The sequence below is a fragment of the Lagenorhynchus albirostris genome, chromosome 17 (assembly GCF_949774975.1).
Source record: "Lagenorhynchus albirostris chromosome 17, mLagAlb1.1, whole genome shotgun sequence".
In the NCBI taxonomy this organism is placed as follows: domain Eukaryota; kingdom Metazoa; phylum Chordata; class Mammalia; order Artiodactyla; family Delphinidae; genus Lagenorhynchus; species Lagenorhynchus albirostris.
The window spans coordinates 32,216,159-32,242,618 of record NC_083111.1 but is presented as its reverse complement, the minus strand read 5'-3'; the positions used below and the strand labels follow the sequence as shown (position 1 = coordinate 32,242,618).

General features: G+C 43.5%; 1 protein-coding gene across 1 annotated transcript in view; it reads left to right on the top strand.

The window, feature by feature from the left end:
• LOC132507956 (uncharacterized) overlaps positions 1-26,173 on the top strand; it is a 31,155-nt gene extending 4,982 nt beyond the window's left edge. The window contains exons 3-7 of the mRNA XM_060127734.1: positions 17,580-17,867; positions 20,335-20,616; positions 21,946-22,067; positions 22,915-23,202; positions 25,908-26,173. Of these exons, the coding sequence (XP_059983717.1) occupies positions 20,387-20,616; positions 21,946-22,067; positions 22,915-23,202; positions 25,908-26,173 (906 nt within the window). The 5' untranslated portion in view covers positions 17,580-17,867; positions 20,335-20,386. The remainder of the gene's footprint in view (positions 1-17,579; positions 17,868-20,334; positions 20,617-21,945; positions 22,068-22,914; positions 23,203-25,907) is intronic.
• The last annotated feature ends 287 nt before the right edge of the window (positions 26,174-26,460 follow it).

Sequence of the window (26,460 nt, the reverse complement as noted above, 5' to 3'; positions counted from 1 at the left end):
CAGCGCCAGCTGGTGCAATTTGGAATCAGAAACATGACTGAAGCAGGGATCCAATGTCAGCAGCTGAACAGGTTGCCAGAGAGAACTCTAAGGTTTATTGGGAACTAAGGAACACTCAGGAAGCTTCTTTGACTTAATTTTTATAATTGTAAAAAGGAATAGAAATGTCTGCCCTGCCAGGGAAACCTTGTTGCACAACTCCTGCCAAGGACACTGTTCACACTGGGGAGGTGCCATTCACGTGGAATACATTATGAATGGGCCCCCGAGAGTTGTGCGATGTGGAGGCCCTATAGCCTACCTGTCTCCCAGGATTGTTCTGAGAGACTCAAGTTATACAATGAATATAAAAGAACTTTATAAGTTGTAAACCTGTCAATCTATGTAAATAATAATAATAATAGTTATTATCCTGGCCATCTCTGCCCTTCAAGCAACATTCTTACCTAGTTTAAGAAAGAGAAAAGCAGCCCTTATTAGCTGGGAGCTGGCCTGGCACTCCCAGTGAATCTGTGGCATTCTCCTGTTCAATATAAACACTTTCATAGAACACCAACCTCAGATAGGACTATTTTGTCACTGTAGTGGAGCAAGAAAAAATAAGACCACTTCATTATCATGTTTGAACAGACAGATGTAAAAACATTGTTCAAACCACAAAAATGAGCAAACATTGCCCTTTCCTGGCTAATAATAAGTGCCTGCTTCTTCTTTACCAATTATAGCTTTATCTCAATTTCATTATTCTCACTGTCTAGATATAAATTATTGAGATACCTGATCAGAGGATCACTCCTGCTTCCAGACAGCATCCAATGCAGGGAAGATACCCGTTTCCTTGAATGCTCCTCAGAATCACCTACAAGAAGTCCAAATCCTATAATAAATTATTTCTAACATCCTCTTACTGAGATGTCCTGATTCCTCATGGTACACATAACTCCTGCTTGCAATGAGTCAGTAAACCCAGATTTATAGAACTGCAGATGTGTTCCTGGTGATCTTTGGATAGAAGACATTGGCAGATTCATAGAGCAGTTATTACCCAGCCTGGAGCCCTCACTGTCTGCATTTCAGTTAAAGAACTGGCTCCTCTAACTTCTCTAGGGACTTAGCTATGGTGTAGTTTCTTTTTCATAGCCCAGAACTCCTGAGGAAGAGATTTTGGTTGACCATAATATCACCCTTCAAGTCCTTTGTGGATTATGGGGATATGGACATGAGGTACTGAATTTCTAAAACAGCAACAACAACAACAATATCGACAACAGCAATAATAACTAAGACTTATAGGTTAAGAATCCGCCTGCGAATGCAGGGGGTACGGGTTCAAGCCCTGGTGCGGGAATATCCCATATGCTGTGGAGCAACTAAGCTCGTGCACTACAACTACTGAGCCAGCTCTCTAGAGCCTGCAAGTCACAACTACTGAGCCCACGTGCCACAACTACTGCAGCCCACGTGCCTAGTACCTGTGCTCCACAGCAAAGAGAAGCCACCGCAATGAGAAGCCCACACACCGCAACAAAGAGTAGCTGCCTCTCACCGCAACTAGAGAAAGACCGCGCACAGCAACGAAGACACAATGCAGCCAATAAATAAATTAATTAATTAATTAAAAAAAACAAACAACAACCTAACACTTACATAATGCTTGCTACGTGTCAGGGACTCTTCTAAGCAATTTCCATAGAGTAACTCACTTAATACACCAACACAAAGGTAAAATTATGACAAAAGTACCAGATTTTTAAAAATCTTTGCAGCCAATATTCTGATAACTCTCTAAATCTAAAACTGTATCTCTAAACTCTTAGACTGTAGTCTAAGTAGCAGTAGTATTTTCTTTCACCTATTTAGAAAATTAAAATATTATTAAAGAAACCATGTACAACTGAATATGTTGGATGGAAGATATTTTATTTCAAGCATAATTAGGTATTAAGTTTATTCCTTTTAGTGGATTTAGTGAAAACTTAGTCATCTGATTGAATGAATATATCAATCTTCTTTAAAAACTTATTATGAAATAGATGAAAGAAGTATTAAAATTGAAATACTAACTTCTCACACATAAAAATGTTTTACATTCTACCAAATACAATATCATTAAGACAAGCTTGTGTTGTAACTATTACCCCTATTGAGATATGATGGGGCTAATAAATGCTATTATAAAGGCAGGAAGATTCCAAAGATATGATGGGGCTAATAAATGCTATTATAAAGGCAGGAAGATTCCAAAGAAAAAAAGATGAGGTACTATGTTACCAAACCTACAAGTCAGGTAAGATACTTCTCTTCCCCTAGGAAGGAGTACTGGCCTGATGAGGGAAGGGGAATGGATGGTACAGCGAGAGCCTGGGTACGTTATTCCAGTGAAAGAACTCCTCCTGGAAGAAAATACCTGGAATGAAGGGATGGTGGTAAGTGTTCTCCCCAACAATTCCCATTTTAAAGATGGGAAAACTAAGTCTAAGAGTAGATTGACTAGCTTCAAGTATTACAAGTAAAAGGTGATAGAACTGGGAGTAAACCAGATGGTTTATTTCAGGTTTATCAGAGGGCCCTTATTAATGAGGTACACGATAAAGTATCCTAGAATCACAGTAAAACCAGGACCTATACATGTAAAAGTCAGAGCCGACTATCATAAATTTGCAGCTTTCTTTATATTTGCTTTGTGATGAGGTAATGAACTTATTAGAATAAAAGCATTGTATATATTTTTATTTAGTGAGTACTCAAATGGTGCATACATCTGAATTAAATGCCTGAAATATCTGTTATTAAGAAGCTATCATTGGAAACGTAGCAGAGTGTACATATGTTTATGCACACAAATATTTAACAGAAACACAGTAAAGAGGTTCAATTATATTCATGCTGCAGTATGGAGGTTACCAGAGAGTTAGTGAATGAGGAATTTAATCACTATTATTTTGTAGAGTGTAAATGATTGAGAAAAACTTACAGAAGGAGGTGACCTGAAGGTCAGTTCAAAGGAGAGAATCATTTTTAGCTGTTTCCAGAGAGTTTTTGTTACATTTTAGAGAGGGCTACAAAATCCAAGAATGAGAACCATGTCCCACCAGGACAACTGGTGGGTGTGTATGTTGCAAAGAAGCAATAGCATGGTGAATGAAGTCTGTACCTCACTACACTCTGGGCAATAAAATGTTTTAAGAGTCAGGTTCCATAATATGAGTTTGTAACATCTTATCTATAATTTGTGGGTAGATGGGCAAAGGCTTGGCCTTAATCACACATATAAAAACACGTTAACAAGATCATGTTTGGTTTTAACCCCAGTCTCTATTTTAGTACCTGCATTGCTTATCCTTACTGAAACTTGCTTTCCTCATCCGTAAGGGAAGTACTTTATGAACTGTGACATACTAATTAATTTTAGTTTTGAATCATGGCTCTTCTTTAAGGTTTTCTTTATTCTAGTTTAGTGTCATTTGAGGGTGAACACTGGACAAGGCACATATAGAAAAACACAGGGTATTTCCTGCCTCCCAGGAGTTTTAAGAAAAGAGAGAACAGTTTTTAGAGGCTTAGCACTTATTCCACCCTTGGATGTTTCCCTACTAACATGGTTTCTAAAATTACTCATCTGTGTGGAGCTCAATAAATATTTCTCCACTGACTAACATAAGACAGGCAGATCAAATAATTAGATGTAACACTTTCATTCGTACAATATAGCATGTTATCTTACACATGAAAATTGCAAAAAAATGTTCAAAGAGTAACCAAACTGGCTTTTAGGATCTAGCTGTGTCAGTCAGTTTTGGTTTATTATCTCTCTCCTCTGCCTGCTGTATCTTGTATTTATTTATGTAATCTTCATGTATAACTTCTAAACTATAAGAGCTAGCCACTATGGCTTTGAATGTAATGAAGTCACAGTATGACTAAGGAATTGTTTTCTAATGCAACTCTCCCTAAACCTCAAAACATTAGAATAATTCTATAGTCCTCCATTTGTCTCAGTTACTGCTCAGAGCACTAATGCAGCAGGTTGTGTGCCTGGGCATTATGGGGTACTTGCTTTCACTGCTGAGCTTTCTAACACTACAAATAAAACATAGATTATTCAGAAAGTACAAAGGTTCAACATCTTCCCACAAAATCGTTGATGAAGTTATTTCATTAATTAGCTCTTAAAAACAAAACAACTGATAACAACAGGATACCTATTGATTTATGAGATAAAAAATTTCCTTTGAAAAGATAAATATTGATGCCAATACACTGGTGATGAAGTGGAGCCTAGGGTGTGGGGATGAGGCCAGCTAGCAGGCATTGTCTGAGTCAGGACGTTGAGCTGGGTCAGGAGGAATAGACCTTATAATTCTCTTATTGATCATTGATCCTGGGGGTGAATGACAACATCCTGTGAGATTTCTGAGTCAGTTCTGAAGTAGGTTCTCGTTCAAGTTGGGCAAACATGTAAGAGCAATATATAATTGCTTGGGCAGCAGCCCAACCTGGAGTTGATGCTTAGGATGAGGTAGGTAGACAGAGACTAAAGGATCAATTTTTTAAACCAATGAGAAAATCGCTGAAGCTGCTCTACTCAGGGCAGGCGTTGCGGGGTGCAGAGTACAACTGAGGAGTGGTTTATCCTTAATTCTTAAGTGTGCTAAAAGTAGATGTGTAGTTTTATTATATGGTATTTTGGGTCAGTAATGATAGTCTTACATACATGTCTGCTTCTATATGTTACTTATACATTATATATATTACATGTGTGTATGTATTACATGTGTATCTATATATTACATTAGTTCATACATGTAGATTGTATAAAATTTAGGAGAATGAAAAGGGGTATAGTGAAAAGTTAGTCTCTACCCCTCTCTATGCCTCCCAGCCACCAATTTCCCTCCTGGAAGGTGAATTACAATTGCCAGTCTCTCACTTCCTCCTTTCATGCTCTTTGTTCTAGCCGATTAATCTCCCCAAGCCCAAGGGCTCCTGCTCAGAAATTTTCCAGCTTCTGCATTTTCCTGTCTGGTTAAATTTAACTTTATTTACCTATCTTTCAAAGCCTCAATGTTTTATTTATTCTTCTTTAATTTCTTTTTTCCAGTTCTCCTAACAAGCTCCCTATGTCTCATTCCTACATGTACTTGTTCTTACTTCTCATTCATGATCTTCTCTCTTCTCTAGTCTATCTGAAATTTCTGCTTCTTTGAGACTGAAGTCAGACCCTATTTCTTCTGACTGCTCCACCCACCCCCATTGATCTCCTTCTTCTCTGAACTCCTAGGCATCTACAAAGTGGGTTATGCTTCAGTATCCCAAAATGATGCCAAAATATGTTAAATAAAATATTAAGTTGCATTATTTGGCTGGAACTATATAAATCCAAAGAGGCAAAGAGGTTAGCTCAAAGCTATCAGCTGTTACAATTATCTTTGGTTAATGAAAAAAATTAACATACAGAATTTTTCAAAATACGGTTCTTGTGGGGAAAGACAAAAAGGAGTACTTGCTGGGGAGAAGTTGCAAACCACTAACTGTACACACATCTAGTACCTAACTATGTAGTCAAGTGGTTGAGAGCATGACCTTTGAAGTCAGGCACACCTAGGTTTGACACTCTCTGATCTTTTGGAACCTTGGTTTCTCAACAAGGAAATGAGTTAGCAAGTAAAGCACTCAGCACAACGCCTACTGTATGGTAAATGTTCAATAAATGTTATGTGTTATTGTTGTTGTTGTTAAATCTTATTTGCTATTTTGTAAGGTTTGTCTCCTGTGCTGGGCAGAATAGTTGACCCTCTTGCCCCTCCAAATGTCCACATCCTAATCACCAGAGCCTCTGAATGTTACCTTACATGGCAAAAGGGACTTTGCCGATGTGATTAAACCAAAGATATTAAAATAGGGAACTTATTCTGGATTATCAGGTAGACCCAGTATAATCACAAGGATCCTTTATAGATGGAAGACGAAGGCAGAAGATTCAGGGAAGAAGAATCCGTGTCAGAGTTAGAGTGATTTGATGTGAGAAGGAGTCAACCTGCTGTTGCAGGCTTTAAAGATGGAAGAAGAGCCAAGGAATACTGGCATCTAAAAAGAAGCTGGAAAACATAAAGGGATTGTCTCCCAGAGCCAGCAGAAAGGCTTTTAGCCCAGTAAGATCTGGTTCAGATTTGTGAGCCCTAGAATTGTAAGATAATAAGTTTGTGTTGTTTTAAGCCACTAAGGTAGTGGTAATTAATAAAGCATCAATAGGAAATGAGTGTACCTCCCCAGCTGAAGACCAATTTCATAAAGCTCATAGTGTCCAGAGTAGTGTGGGATGGGAACATAAATGAAAAAATTGGGTTTACTGAGGGTTCCAGCAGAGAGGCATAGCAACTTGTAAATTGCCCTTTATAGTGAAGAAGAGGAAATCAGAGTTAGCTACAAGCCAGGTCTTTCTAAATGTGGATTTCCATTACAATATTAATTTAAAATACCGGGGAAATTCCCTATCTCACTGCCCGGGAAAGATGCCAACAGGCCATAAATTCACCTATACTCCAGTCAGGTTTTCCCCCTAAGTGTCCTTGCCTCCCTTACTTACTGCTAATTTACAAGATCAGTAATAATCACTATCATGCACTGGGTGCACAGTCTGTGTCAGGCATTGTGCTAAAGGTTTTGTACACATTATCATATTTAATCCTCACAAAATTCCCATGGTGGTAAAAAGAAATGTAGTACCTTGTTTTTCAAAGTTCAGGTCATGAGTCTCAGTGGAAATTGAAATCAGTTTGGTGAGGATTGACAAGCAATTGTAAACAATAAAATACAGTAGAAAAATACCAGTGTACTGCATGAAATGAATAAGTATATTTTCATAAAATTTGGTTTCAATTATACATATAACAAAGACTCTCAAGTTATAGGTGAGTCTTCATTGATAAAATATATATGTATTGGGTTGTGTTGTAGAACATATTTCTTTTTTTTTTTTTTTTTTGCGGTATGCGGGCCTCTCCCCCTTGTGGCCTCTCCCGTTGCCCGTTGCGGAGCACAGGCTCTGGACGCGCAGGCTCAGCGGCCATGGCTCACGGGCCCAGCTGCTGCGCAGCATGTGGGATCTTCCCAGACCCGTGTCCCCTGCATCGGCAGGCGGACTCTCAACCACTGTGCCACCAGGGAAGCCCTGTAGAACATATTTCTTATAGTGGGTTACATTAAAAAAATTTTAAACCCACCAGTAAAGTGGTTAAGAGTACAGGGTCTGGCAAAAAGGTTACTTGGTTTAATCCTAGTTCTTTGTCTTACCAGCTCTGTGATCTTGAGTGGGTTACTTGTTCTCTCACACAGTTACTTTGTCTCCTTGGGTCTCACCTCAAAGGTTTTTTTTGAGGATTAAATGGATGAATCTAAGTAAAGCAGTTTGAAGGGTGCTTTAGTAGCAAACACTCAGTTACTGTTACTTTCCCAATGTTACCTGGTTAGCAAGTGGCAGAACTGGGCAGATTCCTGTTCTGTCTGATAAAGTTTAGTCTTGAGTTTGAAATCAAAGGTAATTTCAAGCTAACTTAGGTGTCCCATCAAAACAAACAAAGAACAAAATAAGTCTGCCTTTACAATAAGTTACCAGCAAATTAAAAATATGGGAACCCTCATCTTCTCAGGAAGTTGGCCTATGTTGGCAGAGTCTTGTCTCTGAGAGAGTACAGGTTTCCTGTCTTGTTCTGCTCTGAGTTACAGGAGAAGAATATGTGGAAGGCACTAGGTTGTTTGACATATAGAACAAACTGGTGACTCACAAAAAACTTTACCATAGGATCACCATATAAATGTTTACATCTAAAAGGAATCAGGTAAAGGAGGAAATCCAATAAAGATGTAAAAAAAATAATAATAACACTTGAACAATTGTTTTCTTGTTTTTTGTTTTGATGTTTTAGTTTAAATTTTATTCCCTGCCCACAAACATCCATTAAGCACCCAGGAGAAGGAAAAGGGGATGTAACTAGCAATAGAGAGAAACTTTCTTCACAACAATGGGCATGGCAAGCTTAGGCACTTTTGGTGAAATCTCTCTGTGAAGTACTGGGAGAGGAATAAAAGGCAAACTGACACAGAAGTATTGTTATTTTTTTTTCTTTTACATCTTTATTGGGGTATAATTGCTTTATAATGGTGTGTTAGTTTCTGCTTTATAACAAAGTGAATCAGTTATATATATACACATATGTTCCCATATCTCTTCCCTCTTGCAACTCCCTCCCTCCCACTCTCCCTATCCCATCCCTCCAGGTGGTCACAAAGGCCCAAGCTGATATCCCTGTGCTATGCGGCTGCTTCCCACTAGCAATCTACCTTACATTTGGTAGTGTATATATGTCCATGCCTCTCTCTCATTTTGTCACAGCTCACCCTTCCCCCTCCCCATATCCTCAAGTCCATTCTCCAGTAGTTCTTTGTCTTTATTCCTGTCTTACTCCTAGGTTCTTCATGACTTTTTTTTCTTAAATTCCATATATATGTGTTAGCATACGGTATTTGTCTTTCTCTTTGTGACTTACTTCACTCTGTATGACAGACTCTAGGTCTATCCACCTCATTACAAATAGCTCAATTTCGTTTCTTTATATGGCTGAGTAATATTCCATTGTATATATGTGCCACATCTTCTTTATCCATTCATCTGGTGATGGGCACTTAGGTTGTTTCCACCTCCGGGCTATTGTAAATAGAGCTGCAATGAACATTTTGGTACATGACTGTTTTTGAGTTATGGTTTGACTCTCTTTGAATTATGGTTTTTTCAGGGTATATGCCCAGTAGTGGGATTGCTGGGTCATATGGTAGTTCTATTTGTAGTTTTTTAAGGAACCTCCATACTGTTCTCCATAGTGGCTGTACCAACTCACATTCCCACCAGCAATGCAGGAGTGTTCCCTTTTCTCCACACCCTGTCCAGCATTTATTGTTTCTAGATTTTTTGATGATGGCCATTCTGACTGGTGTGAGATGATATCTCATTGCAGTTTTGATTTGCATTTCTCTAATGATTAATGATGTTGAGCATTCTTTCATGTGTTTGTTGGCAGTCTGTATATTTTCTTTGGAGAAATGTCTATTTAGGTCTTCTGCCCATTTTTGGATTGGGTTGTTTGTTTTTTTGTTATTGAGCTGCATGAGCTGCTCGTAAATTTTGGAGATTAATTCTTTGTCAGTTGCTTCATTTGCAAATATTTTCTCCCATTCTGAGGGTTGTCTTTTGGTCTTGTTTATGGTTTCCTTTGTTGTGCAAAAGCTTTGAAGTTTCATTAGGTCCCATTTGTTTATTTTTGTTTTTATTTCCATTTCTCTAGGAGGTGGGTCAAAAAGGATCTTGCTGTGATTTATGTCATAGAGTATTCTGCCTATGTTTTACTCTAAGAGTTTGATAATTTCTGACCTTACATTTAGGTCTTTAATCCATTCTGAGCTTATTTTTGTAGATGATGTTAGGGAGTGATCTCATCTCATACTTTGACATGTACCTGTCCAGTTTTCCCAGCACCACTTATTGAAGAGGCTGTCCTTTCTCCACTGTACATTCCTGCCTCCTTTATCAAAGATAAGGTGACCATATGTGCGTGGGTTTATCTCTGGGCTTTCTATCCTGTTCCATTGACCTCTCTTTCTGTTTTTGTGCCAGTACCATACTGTCTTGATTACTGTGGCTTTGTAATATAGTCTGAAGTCAGGGAGCCTGATTCCTCCAGCTCCGTTTATCATTCTCAAGATTGCTTTGGGTATTCGGGGTCTTTTGTGTTTCCATACAAATTGTGAAATTTTTTGTTCTAGTTCTGTGAAAAATGCCAGTGGTAGTTTGATAGGGATTGCATTGAATCAGTAGATTGCTTTGGGTAGTAGAGTCATTTTCACAATGTTGATTTTTCCAATCCAAGAACATGGTATATCTCTCCATCTATTTGTATCATCTTTAATTCTTTCATCAGTATCCTATAATTTTCTGCATACAGGTCTTTTGTCTCCTTAGGTAGGTTTATTCCTAGATATTTTATTCTTTTTGTTGCATTGGTAAATGGGAGTGTTTTCTTGATTTCACTTTCAGATTTTTCATCATTAGTGTATAGGAATGCCAGAGATTTCTGTGCATTAATTTTGTACCCTGCAACTTTACCAAATTCATTGATTAGCTCTAGTAGTTTTCTGATAGCATCTTTAGGTTTCTCTATGTATAGTATCATGTCCTCTGCAGTGACAGCTTTACTTCTTCTTTTCCGATTTGGATTCCTTTTATTTCCTTTTCTTCTCTGATTTCTGTGGCTAAAACTTCCAAAACTATGTTGAGTAAGAGTGGTGAGAGTGGGCAACCTTGTCTTGTTCTTGATCTTAGTGGAAATGAGATAATCATATGGTTTTTCTCCTTCAATTTGTTAATATGGTTTATCACATTGATTGATTTGTGTATATTGAAGAATCCTTGCATTCCTGGAATAAACCCCACTTGATCATGGTGTATGATCCTTTAAATGTGCTGTTGGATTCTGTTTGCTAGTATTTTGTTGAGGTTTTTTGCATCTGTGTTCAACAGTGATATTGGCCTGTAGTTTGCTTTCTTTTTGACATCCTTGTCTGGTTTTGGTATCAAGTTGATGGTGGCCTCGTAGAATGAATTTGGGAGTGTTCCTCCCTCTGCTATATTTTGGAAGAGTTTGCGAAGGATAGGTGTTAGCTCTTCTCTAAATGTTTGATAGAATTCGCCTCTGAAGCCACCTGGTCCTGGGCTTTTGTTTGTTGGAAGATTTTAAATCACAGTTTCAATTTCAGTGCTTGTGATTGGTCTGTTCATATTTTCTATTTCTTCCTAATTCAGTCTTGGCAGGTTGTGCGTTTCCTAGAATTTGCCCATTTCTTCTAGGTTGTCCATTTTATTGGCATAGAGCTGCTTGTAGTAATCTCTCATGATCTTTTGTATTTCTGCAGTGTCTGTTGTTACTTCTCCTTTTTCATTTCTAATTCTATTGATTTGAGTCTTCTCCCTTTTTTTCTTCGTGAGTCTGGCTAATAGTTTATAAATTTTGTTTATCTTCTCAAAGAACCAGCTTTTAGTTTTATTGATCTTTGCTCTCGTTTCCTTCATTTCTTTTTCATTTACTTCTGATCTGATCTTTAGGATTTCTTTCCTTCTGCTAATTTTGGGTTTTTTTGTTGTTGTGCTTCTTCTTTCTCTAATTGCTTTAGTTGCAGGTTTAGGTTGTTTATTCGAGATGTTTCCTGTTTCTTAAGGTAGGATTGTATTGCTATAAACTTCCCTCTTAAAACTGCTTTTGCTGCATCCCATAGGTTTTTGGTCGTCGTGTCTCCATTGTCATTTTTTTCTAGGTATTTTTTTATTTCCTCTTTGATTTCTTCAGTGATCACTTCGTTATTAAATAGTGTATTGTTTAGCCTCCATGTGTTTGTATTTTTTACAGATCGTTTCCTGTAATTGATGTCTAGTCTCCTAGCATTGTGGTCAGAAAAGATACCTGATACAATTTCAATTTTCTTAAATTTACCAAGGCTTGATTTGTGACCCAAGATATGATCTATCCTGGAGAATGTTCCATGAGCACTTGAGAAAAAGGTGTATTCTGTTGTTTTTGGATGGAGTGTCCTATAAATATCAATTAAGTCCATCTTATTTAATGTATCATTTAAAGCTTGTGTTTCCTTATTTATGTTCATTTTGGATGATCTGTCCATTGGTGAAAGTGGGGTGTTAAAGTCCCCTACTATGAATGTGTTACTGTCGATTTCCCCTTTTATGGCTGTTAGTATTTGCCTTATGTATTGAGGTGCTCCTATGTTGGGTGCATAAATATTTACAATTGTTATATCTTCTTCTTGATTCGATCCCTTGATCATTATGTAGTGTCCTTCTTTGTCTCTTCTAATAGTCTTTATTTTAACGTCTATTTTGTCTGATATGAGAAGTGCTACTCCAGCTTTCTTTTGGTTTCCATTTGCATGGAATAACTTTTTCCATCCCCTTACTTTTAGTCTGTATGTGTCTCTAGGTCTGAAGTGGGTCTATTGTAGACAGCATATATAAGGGTCTTGTTTTCGTATCCATTCAGCCAATCTGTGTCTTTTGGGGGGAGCATTTAGTCCATTTACATTTAAGGTAATCATCGATATGTATGTTCCTATTCCCAGTTTCTTAATTTTTTTAGGTTTGTTATTGTAGGTCTTTTCCATCTCTTGTGTTTCTTGCCTAGAGAAGTTCCTTTAGCATTTGTTGTAAAGCTGGTTTGGTGGTGCTGAACTCTCTCAGCTTTTGCTTGTCTGTAAAGGTTTTAATTTCTCCACCAAATCTGAATGAGATCCTTGCTGGGTAGAGTAATCCTTGTTGCAGGTTTTTCTCCTTCATCACTTTAAATATGTCCTGCCAGTCCCTTCTGGCTTGCAGAGTTTCTGCTGAAAGATCAGCTGTTAACCTTATGGGGATTCCCTTGTGTGTTATTTGTTGTTTTTCCCTTACTGCTTTTAATATGTTTTCTTTGTATTTAATTTTTGACAGTTTGATTAATATGTGTCTTGGCATATTTCTCCTTGGATTTATCCTGTATGGGACTCTCTGTGCTTCCTGGAGTTGATTAACTATTTCCTTTCCCATATTAGGGAAGTTTTCAACTATAATCTCTTCAAATATTTTCTCATTCCCTTTCTTTTTCTCTTCTTCTTCTGGAACCCCTATCATTCGAATGTTGGTGCGTTTAATGTTGTCCCAGAGGTCTCTGAGAGTGTCCTCAGTTCTTTTCATTCTTTTTTCTTTATTCTTCTCTGCAGTAGTTATTTCCACTATTTTATCTTCCAGGTCACTTATTCGTTCTTCTGCCTGTTATTCTGCTATTGATCCCATCTAGAGTATTTTTCATTTCATTTATGGTGTTGTTCATCATTGTTTGTTTCATCTTTAGTTCTTCTAGGTCCTTGTTAAATGTTTCTTGCATTTAGTTTATTCTATTTACAAGATTTTGGATCATCTTTACTATCATTATTCTGAATTCTTTTTCAGTAACACTGCCTATTTCCTCTTCATTTGTTAGGTCTGGTGTGTTTTTATCTTGCTCCTTCATCTGATGTGTATTTTTCTGTCTTCTCATTTTGCTTATCTTACTGTGTTTGGGGTCTCCTTTTTGCAGGCTGCCGGTTCATAGTTCCCGTTGTTTTTGGTGTCTGTCCCCAGTGGCTAAAGTTGTTTCAGAGGGTTGTGTAGACTTCCTGGTGGAGGGGACTAGTGCCTGTGTTCTGGTGGATGAGGCTGGATCTTGTCTTTCTGGTAGGCAGGTCCACGTCTGGTGGTGTGTTTTGTGGTGTCTGTGGAGTTATTATGATTTTAGGGCAGTCTCTCTCCTAAAATGAGTGGGTTTGTGTTTCTGTCTTGCTTGTTGTTTGGCATAGCGTGTCCAGCACTCTAGCTTGCTGGTCGTTGAGTGAAACTGGGTACTGGTGTTGAGATGGAGATCTCTGGGAGATTTTCGCCATTTGATATTATGTGGACCTGGGAGGTCTCTTGTGGACCAGTGTCCTGAAGTTGGCCCTCCCACCTCAGAGGCACAGAACTGACTCTTGGCTGCAGCACCAAGAGCCTTTCATCCACACGTCCAGGTACGTGGGGACTTTCTTGTCTTTTGGAAGGTCTGAGGTCTTCTGCCAGCGTTCAGTAGGTGTTCTGTAGGAGTTGTTCCACGTGTAGATGTATTTCTGGTGTATCTCCGGGCTGCGGCCGCAGGTGCCCGGTTCCGGGCTGCTCCCGGCTCCCGGCAGCGAGGAATGGCGAAGGAACCAGGAGGGCTTTCGGCCAGTCTGGTAATGGGGCGGCCGCGCCAGAACGGCCCCGGCCCTCACTCGCCGCTCCAGTGCAGCCGCAACCCAGGGCCGCGCCCCACACCCTCGGGCTCCGCCAGTAGCTGCTGGACATGCCGCCGACCCCACCCGCTCAGCGGAGCTGCGCTCAGGCGGCAGCCCTCGCGCTCCAACTAGCTCCCCAGAAGTATTGCTTGGTGTGCATTTCCAGGCTCTGCCTGCTTTCTCATCTCTTGGTGGCAGGTGGAGGAAGAGGAGAAAAAGTTAAACTTTTCTTATAAACTGGCAGAATAAGCTTATAGTATCCTCTCACTATCTCTGCATAGGTTCTAGTCTCTGCAGCACCACATAAGCTTTGCCCAAAGTAATGAACAGTTGAAAGTCAAATGTAATACTTCACCAAACAACTTAAAAATACTTGCACACTGGAAAGGATTAAGTTGCAGAGAACACAAATGGACCCAGAGCAACTTTTGCCAAAAGAGAATATTGTGCTAAATGTACAGCCATAGCTCTTTTCCATATGAAGAAACAGTCAGAAGGATAAAAGAACTTGGTCAAAATCACACACGTAAGTAGGACAGAATCTGGTCTGACTGTCATAAGGGTTGTGCTCTTTAACACCCAGGCTAGCTTTTCTGAAATCTGATTCATGCATAGAATAACTAAACACCTCTGTTTGCCTTGAATGTTCCCTGTTTATACATAGGGCTGCTGCAGTTTCTCATATCGCCCACTTTGATTCCCAAAAGCAACTGAGAATACACAATAATTTGGTCACTCTATCCATGGACCACTATGGTGGGACTGCCCAGGAAGCTTATTAAAAGTGCAGCTTCCTGAGCCCTACTCCACATCTAGATAAGTTTTCTTAGGGTTGGCCCAAGAATCCAGGTACAAGTCTTTTTAAGTGCTTTTGTGGAACCCCACAGGTGAGTCTCTCACTCTTGTAAGTTAATAAACCATTTATTCTGCCTCCGCCAGATGCCCAGCCAGGTCCTATTAAGGTAGAAGTCCCCCCACCACATCAGAGGGATGCTCCCAGCCAAGTAATCTCTGGAGCCTTGGAGCATCTGAATGGTCTCATGCTGGCCCACCTGCCATGACAAAGCTCCTCCAGAGCATTCCCCTTCACAGTTTACATTCTACCACTCCCAAAGGCAGTCTGCTCCAATGGGGCCTGACTTCGCGTGTCCTAACGTGCACCCGCTGATTCAAGCAGTTTAGGAATAGAAGGTGCTGTGGTTTTCAACCAGGGTGGTCCAACCTCTAAAATGGTAGTTGAAGCAGTCTCTACCTCCTGGGCACATCGCCTTTGCAACACTGCCATTAAACGAATGTCCCATCTTTGCTTTTTCAAGGTCAGCAACAAGGAGTCCCCTCCTAAAGAAGGTTGTCTCTCATTGCCACACTATCAAAGGCTGCCCCAAATGTTCCTTCCTGTGGGCCTGATCAGGCTAAGGGCAGAGTTGTCTCTTTCCTTCTCTGAGTTGGACCAAATCATCTTAGTAACACCTCTTCACAGTGTTGACCATGTTTTTCACAGGGGCTGCTGCTGAGCCTTTATCTCATCCTTTCATGGTGGAGAGAGAGAGAAATCTAATGATTTTTACTTCTAGGGGTGAGGGGACTGTAATGATTATGTTGTCATTTTGTATTATGTCCTTTTATAATGAATTTGTTTTCAATTTCATGTTAAAATGGGCCCACCATTTCCACTTTGTGAGGTCATTCAGCACCCTCATTTTGCACCTTTAACATCTCTCTTAGTATCACTTGGAAATATTTGAAATGGCATGAGCGTGTCCTCACATTCCTATCAGCTGTAAATCTGGAGCCCCGACATGAACCTAACCATTGAACAGAACACCTCTCCACTACCTGTGTAACACTGGGTAGGCCCCTTAACTTCTTGGTATTTTTAAGTCCTCAGTTGTAAAAATGTGAGGGTGCTATGAATTTATATTTGGGAAAGGACATGGTCGAGAAGAGTGTGTCTTTTCTTTTATTCTTTTAAACTGGAATGTCTTCCCTCTCTTCCCCATGGGTCCAAATCTCACTTGTCCTTCAGGCCCACTGCCAAGGAGCCTTCCCTGATTCCCCAGGCCACACAAATCTCTGCCTCTTAGGGTCAGTGGCATACAACCTAGCTATCTCTTACGTTAATCTTGCCTCTCAAGCCAAACTCAGAATGTGGGTCTCTCTTGCCCTCCTGTGGCCCCTGGGGTTGTGCCAGCCCCACTGCCGCACGACACCTAGTGTGTCTACTAGACGAGAGCATGGGTGGGTAGGCCCAGATGTGAGGGGCCAGATAGAGTACATCTCCCTCCACCCTGCTCTCCTCCACAAAAGTGCACCTCCTCCTGAAGCCTGCCCCTCAAGTCACAGTTTCCTCATATGAACTCACTGGGTAGTGATGCCGTCATAGACCTTTTTACAGTTTCCATGGCAAGGTAACTATGCAAACGTGCTTCCCTCAGAGAAACTTCCCTACCTTGGTGGGTACTTCTTTCCTTGGAGAAAGTTCTCCACCAGATACCAATCTCTTTTTTTGTCTGAGAGAGAATATCTGACCACATCTTCTATATTTACTCTAACCTGTCCTCTATTCCCTGGGAGGGCAGGGAAGCAGGTACACTGAGACCGGGCATGTGTACAAGAGGCATGGTGTACACACAAACTCCCTTGGCTGCCACATGTTCCTGTGGCACATACACCTGAACACTTTCCCAGCTCTAAGTAATACCAGTGACCTGGGACACTTTCAGTGACCCACAGTGCTCACTGTTGAGGAGAAGTGAAAGGTCATCCCTGGACAAGTGTGCAGGATGGTTCTGAGCTTTATAAATGTAGCCTTCCCCTTTGGGATACAGGATGCTTCCATTCAGACCCTTTCCTGATTGGCCTCTTAGAAAAAGACAAGTGCATTTTTGTTGGCAAATGGTAAATGGAGCAGTTTGAGGAAGGGGGCCACTCTTGAACCTCACCTTCAAACGCAGGCACCTCTGTGCTGTCATGTAGGCGTCTCTATCGGTCCCCTCAGAAACATCCCATAAAGAGATGCAGAGTACTAGGGGAGAGGGTGATGCCATATTGATGGGAAGACCAAAAGAACGAAGGGGGGTTGATGAAGTGCTAATGAGATTGGAGGGCTGAAGAGATTGTGTCCCAGGAGGCTGGGTTGATGTGAGCCGAGACTTGGGACCCAGAACCCGGTTCTGAGTCTCCTGATCACTCTGCCTCAGGATTTTGCCTTGTTCTAATCGACGTAAAAGTATGAGAGGCCTAGAGTTCAGTGTGTTTGAAACAGGCAGTATAAATGGGGCCCAAAAAGGGTTGCCAAGGTGGCCGGGGTTCTTAAGCAATTTATATTTGATTATTCTTTTCCAAAACTTGAAAGACATTTCCATTAAAGCCTCAGAAGTGACAGGCTGCAAGAAATGTTTTCTCTGTGGTGGAAGGGAGAGATGGAGAGGATCATGATTGCAATTACTTTCGGGTTCTACTGTTTTCCCTGGAAACGGTGAAGAGACTTCCTCATGTGCTGCAGCCCTAGGCTCTCGGGATTGCTTTCTCTCCCAGTGTCCCTTTTCTAGGGAATCATAGAGGTGATGGGCCAAGGCTGTGTTTTGGATGTCAGGTAGCTTAAATGTTTTCAGCCAGAAACTGGGAGAGACATGAGAGAGGGAAATTCTGGCAGGAGACTGTGCACAGCAGAAGTGACTGATCAGTTCTGATTTTCTTTGCAGCAGCAGTGGCTCCCGTTTCTCGTCCTACACCTGGTCACTACCATGTCGTCTACCGAGGGTGTGCATAAACACTCTTGGGCCGGCATGGGTAGACATACTGCTTGGTTGATGGCTACCGGGCCTACGGAGATGTTCCTTTGGCCACGCCAGCAAAGGTTGAAACAGAGAAGCCAGTCCCCAGACGTGCTCCCAAGAGAAAGCGCTGTCCAGAAAGGTCGGACAAAGACCTGTGTTGCCCCAGACCCAAAATCCGGCGATTGCAGCATTCAAGCAGCTCAGAAATACAAGGTGCTTTGATTGTCAAGCAGGGTGGCCCAACCTCTGGGCACATGCCCTCTGCAACAGCCCCAGTAAACAAATGTCCCATCTCTACTTTTTCAAGGTCGGCAACAGGGAGTCCCCTCCTAAAGTAAGTTCTCTCTCATTGCCACATTATCAAAGGCTGCCCCAAATGTAGTTCCTGTGGGTCTGATCAGGCTAACGGCAGAGTTGTCTCTTACCTTGTCTGAGTCGCACCAAGTCGTCTTAGTAACACCTCTTCACCCTGTTGACCATGTTTTTCACGGGGGCTGCTGCTGAGCCTTTATCTCATCCTTTCATGGTGGAGAGATAGAGGATTCTAATGATTTTTACTTCTAGGGGAGAGGGGAGTGTAATGATGATGTTGTCGTTTTGTATTATGTCCTTTAGTCATGAATTTATTTTCGATTTCATGTTAAAATGGTCCCACAATTCCCACTTTGTGAGACCATTCAGCACCCTCATTTTGCACCTTCGACATCTCTCTCAGTATCTCGTGGAAATGTTTGAAATGGCATGAGGTTGTTCTCACATTCCTGTCAGCTGTAAATTCGGAGCCCCAACATGAACCTAACCATTGAGCAGAACACCTCTGCACTTCCTGTGTAACACTGGGTAGGCCACTTAACCTCCTGTTTTTTTTTCAGTCCTCAATTGTAAAAATGTGAGGGTGCTATGAATTTATATTTGGGGCAGGACAAGGTCGAGAAGAGTGTCTTTTTGCTTTTATTCTTCTAAACTGGAATGTCTTTCCTCTCTTCCCCATGGGTCAAAATCTTACTTGTCCTTCAGGCCCACTGGCAAGGAGCTTTCCCTGATTCCCCAGTCCACACAAATCTCTGCCTCTTAGCGTCAGTGCCATACAACCTAGCTGTCTCTTATCTTAATCTTGCCTCTGAAGCCAATTTCAGAATGTGGGTCTCTCTTGCCCACCCTGGGGCCCCAGTGGCTGTGCCAGACCACCGGCACCCCGCATCTGGGCTGTCTACTAGACTAGGGCATGGGGGAGAATGCCCAGGTGTGAGGGGCGAGGCAGAGTACCTCTGCCTCCACCCTGCTCTCCTCCACAAAATTGCCCCTCCTCCTGAAGCCTGCCCTGCAAGTCACAGGTTCCTTCTAAGACCTCACTGGGTAGTGATGCCCTCACAAGCCTTCTCACAGTTTCCATGGCAGGGTAACTGTGGAAAGGGGTGCCCTCAGAGAATCTTCCCTACCAGTTCTCCACCAGATACCAATCTCTTTGGTTGTGTGAGAGAGAATGTCTGAATGGATAGTCGTTATGTACTCTAGCCTCTGCTCTGTTCCCTGGGTAGACAGTGCAGCAGGTACACTCAGACCGGGCATCTCTACAGGAGGTAAGGTGTACACACAACCTCACCTGGCTGGCACATATTCCTGTGGTGCTAGCCAACTACGTACCCCTGAGCATTTTCCCAGCACTAAGTAATACCAGTGACCTGGGACACCTTCACTGACCCACAGTGTTCACTGCTGAGGAGAAGTGAAATGTCATCCCTGGACAAGTGTGCAGGACGGTTCTGAGTTTTATAAATGTAGCCTTCTCCTTTGGGCTAAAGGATGCTTCCATTCAGACCCTTTCCTGATTGGCCTCTTAGCAAAAGACAAGTGCATTTTTGTTGGCAAATGGTAAAAGGAGCAGTTTGAGGAAGAGGGCCACCTTGAACCGCACCTGCCAATGCAGGCACATCTGTGCTGTCATGTAGGCGTCTCTATCGGTCCCCTCAGACACATCCCATCCTGAGTTGCTGAGTACTAGGGGAGAGGGTGTTGCCATATTGATGGGAAGACAAAAAGAACGAAGGGGGGTTGATGCAGTACTAATGAGACTGGAGGGCTGAGGAGATGGTGTCCCAGGAGGCTGGGTTGATGTGAGCCGAGACTTGGGACCCAGAACCCGGTTCTAAGTCTCCTGATCACTCTGCCTCAGGATTTGGCCTTGTTCTAATCGACATAAAAGTATCAGAGGGCTAGAGTTCAGTGTGGTTGAAACAGGCAGTATAAATTGAGCCCAAGAGGGGTTGCCAAGGTGGGCGGGGTTCTTAACCAATTTATATTAGATTATTTTTTTCCAAATCTTGAAAGACATTTCCATGAAAGCCTCAGAAGTGACAGACTGCAAGAAATGTCTTCTCTGTTGTGGAAGGGAGAGATGGAGAAGATCATGATTGAAATTACTTTCGGGTTCTACTGTTTTCCCTGGAAACGGTGAAGAGACTTCCTCATCTGCTGCAGCCCTAGGCTCTAGGGATTGCTTTTGCAGCCAGTGTCCCTCTTCTAGGGACTCATAGAGGTGATGGGCCAAGGCTGTGTTTTGGATGTCAAGTAGACTAAAGGTCTTCAGCCAGAAACTGGGAGAGGCATTAGAGAGGGAAATACTGGCAGGAGACTGTGCACAGCAGAAGTGACTGATCAGTTCTGATTTTCTTAGCAGCAGCAGTGGCTCCCGTTTCTCGTCCTACACCTGGTCACTACCATGTCCTCTACCGATGGCGTGGAGAAACGCAGTTGGGCTGGCATGGAGAGACATACTACCTGGTTGGTGGCTTCCGGGCCTATGGGTATATTCCTTTGGTCATGCCAGTAGTGGAAGCAGAGAAGCCAGTCCCCAGACGTGCCCCCAAAAGAAAGCGCTCTCCGGAAAGGTCGGACAGAGACCTGCGTTGCCCCAGAGCCCAAATCCGGTGATTGGAGCATTCAAACAGCTCAGGAGAACAAGGTGCTTTAATTCTCAAGCAGGGTGGCCCAACCTCTGGGCACATCCCCTCTGCAACAGCCCCAGTAAACGAATGTCCCATCTTTATGTTTTCAAGGTTGGCAACAGGGAGTCCCCTCTTAAAGAAGGTTCTCTCTCATTGCCACATTATCAAAGGCTGCCCCAAATGTGGTTCCTTCCTGTTGGCCTCATCAGGCTAAGGGCAGAGTTGTCTCTTTCCTTCTCTGAGTCGTACCAAATCGTCTTAGTAACACATCTTCACACTATTGACCATGTTGTTCACGGGGGCTGCTGCTGAGCCTTCATCTCGTCCTTTCATTATGGAGAGAGAGAGGATTCTAATGATTTTTACTTCTAGGGGTGAGGGGAGTGTAATGATTATGTTGTCATTTTGTATTATGTCCTTTTGTCATGAATTTTTCAATTTCGTGTTAAAATGAGCCCACCATTCCCACTTTGTGAGGTCATTCAGTACCCTCATTCTGCACCTTTAACATCTCTCTCAGTATCACTTAGAAATGTTTGAAATGGCATGAGGTTGTTCTCACATTCCTATCAGCTGTAAATCCGGAGCCCCGACATGAACCTAACCATTGAGCAGAACACCTCTCCACTACCTGTGTAACACTGGGTAGGCCCCTTAACTTCTTGGATTTTGTAAGTCCACAGTTGTAAAAATGTTAGGGTGCTATGAATTTATATTTGGGGCAGGATAAGGTCGAGAAGAGTGTGTCTTTTCTTTTATTCTTTTAAACTGGAATCTCTTCCCTCTCTTCCCCATGGGTCCAAATCTCACTTGTCCTTCAGGCCCACTGCCAAGGAGCCTTCCCTGACTCCCCAATCCACACAAATCTCTGCCTCTTAGGGTCAGTGGCATACAACCTAGCTATCTCTTACGTTAATCTTGCCTCTCAAGCCAAACTCAGAATATGGGTCTCTCTTGCCCTCCTGTGGCCCCTTGCGGCTGTGCCAGCCCACAGGCACACCCCACGTGGGGTGTCTACTACACTAGGGCATGGGTGGGGAGGCCCAGGGTGAGGGGCGAGGCAGAGTACCTCTGCCTCTACCCTGTTCTCCTCCACATAACTGCCCCTCCTCCTCAAGCCTGCCCCTCAAGTCAAAGATTCCATATATGACCTCACTGGGTAGTGATGCCCTCACAGGAGTTCTCAGCGTTTCCATGGTAGCATAACTGTAGAAACGGGCTGCACTCAGAGAAACTTCCCTACCAGTTCTCCACCAGATACCAATCTCTTTGGATGTCTGTGTGACAATGTGTGACCGGATACTGTATATGTACTCTAACCTGTGCTCTGTTTCCTGGGTGGGCAGTGCAGCAGGTACACCCAGACCGGGCAACTCTACAGGAGGTATGATATACACACAACCTCACCTGGCTGCCACATGTTCCTGTGGGGGTTGCCAACTACGAACAGCTGAGCACTTTCCCAGATGTAAGTAATACCAGTGACCTGCGACGCCTTCAGGGACGCACAGTTCTCACTGCTGAGAACAAGTGAAAGGTCACTCTTGAAACACACCTTCAAACCCAGGCACCACTGTGCTGTCATGTAGACGTCTATATCGGTCCCCTCAGACACATCCCTTACAGAGTTGCTGAGTACTAAGGGAGAGGGTGTTGCCATATTGATGGGAAGACCGGAAGAACGAAGAGGGGGTGATGAAGCGCTAATGAGCCTGGAGGGCTGAGGAGATGGTGTCATTGGAGGCTGGGTTGATATGAGCCTAGACTTGGGACCCAGAACCCGCTTCTGAGTCTCCTGATCACTCTGCCTTAGTATTTGGCCTTGTTCTAATCTACATAAAAGAATTAGACAGCTAGAGTTCAGTGTGGTTGAAACAGGCAGTATAAATGGGGCCCAAGAGGGGTTGCCAAGGTGGGCGGGGTTCTTAACCAATTTATATTAGATTATTTTTTTCCAAAACTTGAAAGACATTTCCATGAAAGCCTCAGAAGTGACAGACTGCAAGAAATGTTTTCTCTGTTGTGGAAGGGAGAGATGGAGAGGATCATGATTGCAGTTACTTTCGGTTTCTACTGTTTTCCCTGGAAACGGTGAAGAGACTTCCTCATGTGCTGCAGCCCTAGGCTCTCGGGATTGCTTTCTCACCCAGTGTCCCTTCTCTAGGGAATCATAGAGATGATGGGCCAAGGCTGTGTTTTGGACGTCAAGTAGATTAAAGGTCTTCAGCCAGACTGGGAGAGGCATGAGAGAGGGAAATTCTGGCAGGAGACTGTGCACAGCAGAAGTGACTGATCAGTTCTGATTTTCTTTGCAGCAGCAGTGGCTCCCGTTTCTCGTCCTACACCTGGTCACTACCATGTCCTGTACCGTGGGTGTGGAGAAACGCAGTTGGGCTGGCATGGGGAGACGTACTGCCTGGTTGGTGGCTACCGGCTCTACGGGGATGTTCCTTTGGCCACGCCAGCTAAGGTGGAAGCAGAGAAGCCAGTGCCCAGACGAGCTCTGAAGAGAAAGCACTCACCGGAATGGTCGGACGAAGACCTGTGTTGCCCCAGACCCAAAATCCGGCGATTGGAGCTTTCAAGCAGCAGAGGAATACAAGGTGCTTTGATTCTCAAGCAGTGTGGCCCAACCTCTGGGCACATCGCCTCTGCAAGAGCCACAGTAAACGAATGTCCCATATTTTCTTTCTCAAGGTCGGCAGCAGGGAGTCCCCTCCTAAAGAAGTTTCTCTCACATTGCCACACTACCCAAGGCTGCCCCAGATGTGGTTCCTTCCCGTAGCCTGATCAGGCTAAGGGCAGAGTTCTCTCTTTGCTCCCCTGAGTAGCACCAAATCGTCTTAGTAACACCTCTTCACCCTGTTGACCATGTTTTTCACTGGGGCTGCTGCTGAGCCTTTATCTCATCCTTTCATGGCAGAGAGAGAGCGGATTCTAATGAATTTTACTTCCAGGGGAGAGGGAAGTGTAATAATTATGTTGTCATTTTGTATTATGTCCTTTTGTCATGAATTTGTTTTCAATTTCATGTTAAAATGGGCCCACCATTCCCACTTTGTGAGGTCATTCAGCACCCTCATTTTGCACCTTTAACATCTCTCTCGGTATCACTTGGAAATGTTTGAAATGGCATGAGCTTGTCCTCACATCCCTATCAGCTATAAATCTGGAGCCCGAACATGAACCTAACCATTGAGCGGAACACCTCTCCACTACCTGTGTAACACTGGGTAGGCCCCTTAACCTCTTGGTTTTTTAAGTTCTCAGCTGTAAAAATATGAAGGTGCTATGAATTTATATTTGGGGCAGGACAGGTTTGAGGAGAGTGTGTCTTTGCTTTTATTCTTCCAAACCAGAATGTCTTCCCTCTCTTCCCCATGGGTCCAAATCTCACTTGTCCTTCAGGCCCACTGGCAAGGAGCCTTCCCTGATTCCCCAGTCCACACAAATCTCTGCCTCTTACGGTCAGTGCTATACAACCTAGCTGTCTTTTACGTTAATCTTGCCTCTCAAGCCAATCTCAGAATGTTTGTCTCTCTTTCCCTCCTGGGGCCCCTGGGGCTGTGCCAGCCCACCGGCACGCCCCACGTGGAGTATCTACTAGACTAGGGCATGTGTGGGAAAGCCCATGTGGAGGGGCCAGGCAGAGTACCTCTGCCTCCACCCTGCTCTCCTCCACAAAACTGCCCCTCCTCTTGAAGACTGCCCCGCAAATCACAGGTTCCTTATATGACCTCACTGGGTAGTGATGACCTCACAGGTCTTCTCAGAGTTTCCATAGCAGGGTAACTATGCAAATGTGCTACCCTCAGAGAAACTTCCCTACCCTGGAGGAAACTTCTTTCCCTGGAGAAAGTTCTCCACGAGATACCAATCTCCTTAGTTGTTTGAGAGAAAATGTTTGACCAGATCTTCTCTATTTACTCTAACCTGTCCTCTGTTCCCTGGGAGGGCAGTGCAGCAGGTACACCGAGACCGGGCATCTGTACAAGAGGCATGGTGTACACACAACCTCCCCTGGCTGCCACATGTTCCTGTGGGGCTTGCCCACCACACACACCTGAGCACTTTCCCAGCTCTAAGTAATACCATTGACCTGGGACACCTTCAGTGACCCACAGTGCTCACTGCTGAAGACAAGTGAAAGGTCATTCCTGGATTAGTGTGCAGGACGGTTATGAGCTTTATAAATATAGCCTTCCCCTTTGGGCTACAGGATGATTCCATTCAGACCCTTTCCTGATTGGCCTCTTAACAAATGACAAGTCATTTTTGTTTGCAAATCGTAAATGGAGCAGTTTGAGGAAGAGGGCCACTCTTGAACCACACCTTCAAACCCAGGCACCACTGTGCTATCATGTAGGCGTCTCTATCGGTCCCCTCAGACACATCCCTTACTGACTTGCTGAGTACTAGGGGAGAGGGTGGTGCCGTATTGATGGGAAGACCGGAAGAATAAAGCGGGGGTGATGAAGTGCTAATGAGACTAGAGGGCTGAGAAGATGGTGTCCCAGGAGCCTGTGTTGATGTGAGCCTAGACTTGGTACCCAGAACCTGGTTCTGAGTCTCCTGATCAGTCTGCCTCAGTATTTGGCCTTGTTCTAATCAACATAAAAGTATCAGACGGGGCTTCCCTGGTGGCGCAGTGGTTGAGAGTCCGCCTGCCGATGCAGGGGACACGGGTTCGTGCCCTGGTCCGGGAAGATCCCACATGCCGTGGAGCGGCTAGGCCCGTGAGACATGGCCGCTAAGCCTGTGCGTCCGGAGCCTGTGCTCCGCAACGGGAGAGGCCAAAACAGTGAGAGGCCCGCGTACCACCAAAAAAAAAAAAAAAGCATCAGAAGGCTAGAGTTCAGTGTGTTTGAAACAGGCAGTATAAATTGGGCCCAAGAGGAGTTGCCAAGGTGGGCGGTGTTCTTAACCAATTTTATTAGATTATATTTTTCCAAAACTTGAAAGACATTTCCATTAAAGCCTCAGAAGTGACAGACTGCAAGAAATGTTTTCTCTGTTGTGGAAGGGAGAGATGGAGTGGATCATGATTGCAATTACTTTCGGTTTCTACTGTTTTCCCTGGAAACGGTGAAGAGACTTCCTCATGTGCTGCAGCCCTAGGCTCTAGGGATTGCTTTTGCAGCCAGTGTCCCTCTTCTAGGGACTCATAGAGGTGATGGGCCAAGGCTGTGTTTTGGACGTCAAGTAGATTAAAGGTCTTCAGCCAGAAACTGGGAGAGACCTGAGAGAGGGAAATTCTGGCAGGAGACTGTGCACAGCAGAAGTGACTGATCAGTTCTGATTTTCTTAGCAGCAGCAGTGGCTCCCGTTTCTCGTCCTACACCTGGTCACTACCATGTCGTCTACCGCGGGTGTGGAGAAACGCAGTTGGGCCGGCATGGGGAGACATACTGCCTGGTTGGTGGCTTCCGGGCCTACGGGGATGTTCCTTTGGCCACACCAGCTAAGGTGGAAGCAGAGAAGCCAGTCCCCAGACGTGCTCCGAAGAGAAAGCACTGTCCGGAAATGTCGGACGAAGAGCTGGGTTGCTGCGGACCCAAAATCCGGCGATTGTAGCATGGTGCCAGGAGGCGGACCCCACAGAATCTTTCAGGTGATCCATCCTGAAGAGAAGGCAATGGTTTAAATGCCTAAGGCAGCGAATGCCTCTTCCTGCACTGACCGCCACTCCCCACCACCACTGCCCACTGCCACAGATTAGAACCTGCATCTTTTTGTCTGAGCCTTCCCCAGCCAGGAGCCTCCTTCTATACTAAATGGCCATAAGCCAGGAGCCTCAGAAACTGAGGTTTGTAATGAGAGTCTGCCCTGAACATCCCAGGGCTGAAGCTGGCCTGGAAGAA